The sequence below is a fragment of the Myotis davidii genome, unplaced genomic scaffold, assembly GCF_000327345.1.
Source record: "Myotis davidii unplaced genomic scaffold, ASM32734v1 scaffold681, whole genome shotgun sequence".
NCBI lineage: Eukaryota > Metazoa > Chordata > Mammalia > Chiroptera > Vespertilionidae > Myotis > Myotis davidii.
The window spans coordinates 478,396-485,506 of NW_006291551.1; the positions used below are offsets into that span (position 1 = coordinate 478,396).

A 7,111-nucleotide genomic window follows, 5' to 3' on the forward strand; every position below is an offset into this window, starting at 1 on the left:
TGATAAAAGATGCACATCTGGCAGGACTAAGGGGAAGAGATCAACCGAAGGACTTGTATACATGTATATAAGCCAAACCAATGGACATGGACAACTGGGGGATGGGAGCATGAGTGTGTTTGCCGGGGGAGGTTGAGGGTTAATGGGCGGGGGGGATAAGGACACATTTGTAATACCTTAACTAATAATAAAAAAAAAATGGAAAAAAAAAAGATGTGACTAAAGAAAAGGCAGGGAAATCAGAGGAACATAACATATCAGAATTCACGGAAAGAATTCAAGATGGGTGTGGAAACTGTGTTGAATGCTAATGATATAATAAGAAACTATGGACAAAGAACAGATCCTATGGAAAAATAGGGATGTTACCCAGATTAGAGTAGACTGAAGAGTGACTAAGAAATAAGGAAGTGGAGAAAGTGATTATACATTTAGACAATGGGCTCAACTTCCTAGCATAACAAGCTGGGTTATAACGATGAAGAGAGAAAACTGAACTTGAAGAGATTGTGAAAGATACTGCTTTTGTGAAATCTCAGCCTTAAATTCAGCCTGAGAGGTTGCATTTCCTTTTCCTGTGACATAGGTGAGCATCATGAATCATGAGTTCAAAAGTTTATTGTGTTACCTTCACAACTACCGTAAACATGGAGAAGGGGTTCAATCGGGGGCCTTCAACATAGTTATACACAAGAGTGATATGAGAAAGGCATGAGGTGGGGAAGAACAGGCAGGAATAAAGAAGCAATCCTATTCCCAGCATCAATTTTCCAGTAAGTTTTCGCTTTGCAATTAAATTCAGGCCCTCGTGAATATTTATGGAAAATCATAAAAGCAAAACGATACAAATACAATAAGTTTAATAACAAGCAATAAAGAATGGTTTCTTCCTCAGTTCCCCTGTTTATTTGAGAAATGCATGTCTGTGCTGAGGGAAGGAAATTAATGAAAAGATAGAACTCCTTAGTTCTAGAGGAGCGGAGAGCTGAAGAGAAAGAAAAGTTAAATATTAAGATACCTGGACCCTGGGATCTAGGCCACAAAATGAATGAATGAATGAATGAATGAATGAATGGGCAAGCAATAGGAAATAAGTATGTCCTTGAGAAAGAATGAAGATTCTGTGAGTAGGGATCAGGCCACAAAGGGCAAAACAGAGACCCATCCCTTAGGTCAAAGGGAAACATGCTCTGATTCTTTATTTCCTCAGGCATGTGTTTCAATGGGAGCTATACAGGTGAAAATAGTGAGAAAAGAGCAGGGTGGCTCAGAGGCTGGCCCAGTTTACAGGGAGAGAATGTATGTGGGAAAGGAATGGAACCTGACTACCATTCCCCTAGGAAGAGCCACACAGGCATGGCGGGGTGTCTCTCAGCATCTAGAAGGGTTCAGGAATCTGGAGAAGGGCTGTAAGTAAACTAATAAAGAGACTAGACATGAAATATAAATTTGGAAGGCATTTTGGGGGAGCCAGAGGAGGGGTTAGCTTCAGTAACAAAGTTCTCTGAATCTCTGGACCCCTAGCTTTTTATTAAAACAAATTGCCCGAAAGCAAAGCAGATATACATATCAAAGGTAAGGTTTAGTATATAGTAGGCATTGTCAGGTTGGGGGAACTGCCCTCAGCTGTCAGGCAGTAGACAATAATATATGCAAAACTTTAGGTTTAGGGAAATGCTTTCAGCTATTCCAGCAGGCAATAATATGATTCAGCCCTGCTGAATATGAAAGCCCATCAACCTTTTGAGGACTTCTCGCATTTATTATGACATGCTGGAATTAGCCTCCAGCACAGGCATATTGGGCCCACTGAATCCCTGATACTTTCCCAAGTCAGATGGTAGGTCTGTGTTCTCAGCCTCTGGATATTTTATCAAGTAGCCACTCTCTCAGAAGCTGTCCAACAGGCTTCAAAGGAGGGAGCACTTCCACCTATGGGCATCTAAGAAGTGCTAAGCACTAGCCCAAATGCTTTGCATATGCTACCCACTGCTCCTCACAGAAATCCTGGGATGTAAGTATTCCTGAACTCACTTGACTGAAATGGAAACTAATGTTCAGAAAATTGATCTGCCTCAAAATCACAGTGAAGGGACCTGGATTGTGCCCACATGTGCATGATTCTAAATCCCACGCTACTTCTTCTAGAACAAGAGACAGGCTAGGAGAGACCAATCTGTTTCAACTGAGAATGTAAAAGAAACTTATTAGGTGCAGAGGACAGGATACCAGATAGAGAGGGGAAAAGACCTATATATATAAAAAGCTAATATGCAAAGTGTCCCCTCAGGAATTTGACCAGAAGAGGAAGGCCCTGGCAGGCAGTTGGAAGGCCCTGATCAGCCCTGATCGCTGGCCAGGCCTGGGGACACTACCCATGCACGAATTTCTTGCACCAGGCTTCTACTTGAAGAATAAAAGGCAGTAGAAATCCTCTTTTCTGAGAATGAGTAGAATTACAGAAAAAAAATGCTAAGAGAAGAGAAGAGAAGAAGAGAAGAGACTCTGACTTGGGAAATGGGAAAAATGCCTAGGATTAAAAAGAAATTCAGGAATTGGGTTTGGAAGTCTGAGTGCGGGTCTCTAGGGTGAGACAGAAGATGCAGGCGCCTTTTCCTTCAGGTTGGAGAAGAGACAGTGCTCAATTACTGACCTTCCTCTCTCTGGTCACATGACTTGTGCTGGTATAAAAGCTTTCTAGCAGCCAGGTTCCTTACAATATTTTCCTGTGTGAAATGGGCGGTAGCAGTGGCTGAAGCTCTGTTTCTCCTTCTCAGAAGCTTTCAGACTTTCTTTTCCAAGAAGCCATCTATCCGGAACGAAGACAAGGCAAGGCAGATAGCTTAGTGCTTGAGCTCTGGGAAGTGATGGCAGGAGCAGAATTGGGAGGAGATGGTATTGAGCTGGAGGAAACCTGTCAGAATTGAATATAAGGAGACTGGAGCCAGTGTGGGGGCAAGGAAATGAGGCTGGGACATCAAGCCTGGAAGAGGATGGAGGGGCCAGACTGTGTGGGTGGTGAGGGTCATAACCAAAGTGGAAATTGAATTACCCCATTAAGAAGAGTTCTTCACTTGCAGTCAAAACTCCAGGTTCAGGAGCCAGTGACTGCCTGCAGGTTTTTCTGAATATTCTCTAACTTTCTGTGGGACAAGTCCCCCAAAATCATGCTGGCTCACTGTTCCTCCTACTGCCTCCACCCCCACACTTAACTAGCTTCCTTTTTTAGTACAGTCCCAGAGTCTGGTATTGGACAGGAGAGGAAACGGTGGAGGAGAATCTGTGTTCTGCGAAAGGAGAGGAAAACGAGGTAGGCAGATGGGTTGGGGGCTGGGCACCTGCTTCCTTGGTGTGTTGGGGGGTTGTGTGGCGAGCCAGCACTGGGTAGGGGCCTGGTTCTCACAGCGTTCTCTGTGTGTGTGAGAAGGCTTGCCTTTTCTCTATGAAGATCTCTGACTGAGGAAGGGACTTAAGGAAAGTTGGAAACTGATATCAGTAACTTCCTGTATCTGTGAGGAGAGCAAGAGAAAGGCTGGGAAACCAGAGGGGAATTCCCTTGGGAAGCCAAGGGTTGGTCTCCCCCAGAGACACATGATGGCAAACGTAATAACTCATAGTTAATATCCCGCCCCAGGCAAAGTCAATAATTGCTCTGGGCAGTTCTAGCAGGTGTTGTGAGCAAGCAGTGGTGGCAGCTAAAAGCCTGGGCCTGGGAAGGGGAGCTGCCAGAGAGGATGTCCTCATCCTGAGCCGGAGGCAGGTCTGCAGGCTGTGAGTAGGGACTCCTGACCCTGCCCTTTCTCATTCTCTTCCAGAATAGTCATGCCAGACTTGAAGAGCTCCTTGATTCTCTCGGCCTACATCATTATCTTCCTCACTGGTCTCCCTGCAAACCTCCTGGCCCTGCGGGCCTTCGTTGGCCGGGTCCGCCAACCCCACCCTGCACCTGTCCACATCCTCCTGCTCAACCTGACGCTGGCGGACCTTCTTCTACTGCTGCTGCTGCCCTTCAAGATCATTGAGGCTGCATCTAACTTCCACTGGTATCTGCCTGAGATTGTCTGTGCCCTCACAGGATTCGGCTTCTACAGCAGCATCTACTGCAGCACGTGGCTCCTGGCAGGGATCAGCATTGAGCGCTACCTGGGAGTGGCTTTCCCCGTGCAGTACAAGCTGTCCCGCCGGCCTATATATGGGGTGATTGCTGCTCTGGTTGCTTGGATCATGTCCTTTGGTCACTGCACCATCGTGATCATCGTTCAGTACTTGAAACCGGCTCAGAATGTCACAAATATAAGTGAAATTACCTGCTATGAGAACTTCACTGATGAGCAGCTGGAGGTGGTGATTCCTGTGCGGCTGGAGCTGTGCCTGGTCCTCTTCTTCATCCCCATGGGGGTCACCATCTTCTGCTACTGGCGCTTTGTGTGGATCATGCTCACCCAGCCCCATGTGGGGATCCAGAGGCGGCGCCGAGCTGTGGGGCTGGCTGTCGTGACGCTCCTCAATTTCTTGGTGTGCTTTGGGCCTTATAACGTATCCCACCTGGTGGGGTTTTACACGCAGAAAAGCCCCACGTGGCGAGCAGAAGCTGTGATATTCAGTTCCCTCAACGCCAGTCTGGACCCTCTGCTTTTCTATTTCTCTTCTTCAGATGTGCGCAGAGCCGTTGGAAAAGGGCTTCAGATGCTGCGACATCAGGGCTCCTCTCTGTTGGGACGCAGAGGCAGAGAGATGACAGAGATGACAAATGGGGACAGGGGTGTGAGTCAAGCAGAAGGAGTACCGAGTTCTGACTTCACCACAGACTAGGGCTGCCCCTGGACCTTCAGAGGTGCTGGGGGCTATGTATGGGTTGAGCGGGCTGGGAGAGGGAGAAGATGAGGGTTCTAGACCCAGGAATCCTTAGACCAATCTGTTACTGAGACTGTAGGAATCTCTCTCACCTGCTGGATATTCCCTCCTGATTGAATTTTCCTTCCCAACAGAACACAGCTCCCTGACCAAAGAAGAAATGGTTAGGCATAGAAGCACATGCTCTGGAAACAAGATGGCTAATACGAATTCAATCCTTGTGAGGTGGTTGGTAGCTGGGGATGATCAGACTGAAGCAGAGAATCCTATAGCAATCTTGCTATAAGCTTTGACATCACACCTAGACACTGGCCTAGCTGTTGATGCTAGAAAGAAGCCAATGGGAAAGAGATGGAAGAGAAATACTAAATGAGGTCAAAGGAGACTCAGGAAGGTTCTGACCCAAGGGAACTTGGAGGAGGGGCTGAGGGCTTGGTTGGGTCTCTAATGCTTTCGATTTCTAATGTATTGATCAGACCTGATGCTTTGTAACTATGCTCCAGCCTTCTTCATGTGTGTATCTTGTCTCCTCCATTAAACTGGGAACTTCTTGAGGTCTGGGTCTTGTCTTCTCCCTCCATGGCACCCCACACAGGTCAGGATACAGCTTGGCACCCATCAGACGGAGCTCAAGACTGACTAGCACAGAAGTAGACAGCCTGGTCTGGCAGATTGAAAATCCTATATAAAAAAGGCTAATATGCAAATAGACCGAGCAACCAGTTGCTATGAGGTGTGCTGACCACCAGGGGCCACGTGTGGAACATGGTGGGTGTTGGCCGTGGTGGGATGGTGGAGCAGGTGAGCAGGGGCACCAGAACAAGGCGGGACACCTGTTGCTGTCATTGGGGAGAGCCTCTGGTGGTTGCTGAAAATTGCTCCTGTGCAGTCCCACCCAGTGCTCATACCTGCTGCAAGCTCCTGGAACTGGCCCAGATCACCCAGTGCCGTCAGTGGGTGTGAGCAGTGCCTGCCAACCCTGATCACCCCTCAGGGCTTCTCCACCTTCCCTGACTCCTGAGGGGGGATCAGGATAGCAGCCGCTGCTTGCACCAGCTGCTGGTACCATGACCCCAATCACTCTGTGATGTCAGTGCATGGGGGGAGAGGAGGCAGGAGCGGGGCTGCCAGCAGCAGACAGGGGATCGGGGTTGTGGAGGGAGGGGCCGAGACCCGCCCTTGTTCCCACCTCAGCCTTGCGCCCACAGTTCCTTTTAAGGTGCATGAATTCGTGAACTGGGCCCCTAGTAAAGATTATAAAACTCTGAAGTGAGTGTCCAAAGTTTTTGTAACATTTCTGCAAGCAGAGAGAGACCAAAAATTGGATTAAGACCCAGACTCAGCAGCAAAGGAGGAAGGTAATGAGTCTGAAACCACAGAAATATTTTGTTGTTGTTGTTAATGCTCACCCAAGGCTATTTTTCCATTGCTTTTCAGAGAGTAAAAGGGAGTGGAGAGAGAGAGAGAGAGAGAGAGAGAGAGAGAGAGAGAGAGAGAAATTGATTGGTTGCTTCCCACATACGCCCCAAACAGGGGCAGGGAGCAAACCTGCAACTGAAATACATGCCCTTGACGAGGAATCAACAACCCCATGACCCTTCAGTGCACGAGCCGATGCTCCAACCACATGGGCCACAGCCACAGGAACATTTTAAGGTAAAGATGTAATGAAAGTGGATTAAGTGAGGGGACTGACATAATCCTGTTTAGATTGATGAATAGAGACTGGATTTAGAAAGGGAATGTGGGCTGAGTCCTGATTCAAAGTTATCAGCATCCACAGGGGCTTAAAGCATCCTAATCTCCTGCTTAGAGACCTGTAGGGTTTCCTTATCATCAAAAGTTTTCCTCTCAGGAACTCATATAATACCATTACCTACTTTGTATCCTCTCCCCTTCCCAATTCCATCTACCTAACTCATTTCTCTACAATAAGGACCCCTAAACCACTCTGTCTAGGTAACTGACCCTCCAGACCCTACCCTAGTGGTTTGCAACAGAGGCTATACATCAGAATTACCTGTAGAGATATATAAATAACACAAGTAAAATCTACTGACTCAGAATCTTGGGGGGAAGGTTGTGGGGGGGAGGCAACAGACGAGCTTTAAAAAGCTCCCCAGGTGATGATGATAGACAGTTCCGTCGGGAATCACTGGCCTAGCTTGGGGGCCCAATATGTCAAAAAAAATTCTTCTTGGGACCTTTCCTGCTTATAAATCCCCCTTACCTCAACCCCATGCACCCCCATCTGCTG

At 47.5% G+C, this 7,111-nt stretch overlaps 1 protein-coding gene across 2 annotated transcripts; it reads left to right on the forward strand.

Annotated features, from left to right (window-relative positions):
• Positions 1-2,729: 2,729 nt before the first annotated feature.
• On the forward strand, positions 2,730-5,408 carry FFAR2 (free fatty acid receptor 2). 2 transcript variants are annotated; one of them, XM_006764989.2, is made up of 2 exons: positions 2,730-3,310; positions 3,816-5,408. In XM_006764989.2, exon 2 carries the CDS (start codon positions 3,823-3,825, stop codon positions 4,810-4,812), a length of 990 nt encoding a protein of 329 aa, XP_006765052.1. In that variant the 5' UTR covers positions 2,730-3,310; positions 3,816-3,822; the 3' UTR covers positions 4,813-5,408. The 2 variants fall into 2 exon arrangements, with proteins under 2 accessions (XP_006765052.1, XP_015420258.1); XM_015564772.1 differs by having other exon boundaries at positions 2,730-2,829.
• Positions 5,409-7,111: the final 1,703 nt, after the last annotated feature.

Coding starts and splice junctions, on each gene's coding strand:
- FFAR2 (XM_006764989.2), top strand. CDS start 3,823: ATGCCAGACTTGAAGAGCTCCTTGATTCTCTCGGCCTACATCATTATC.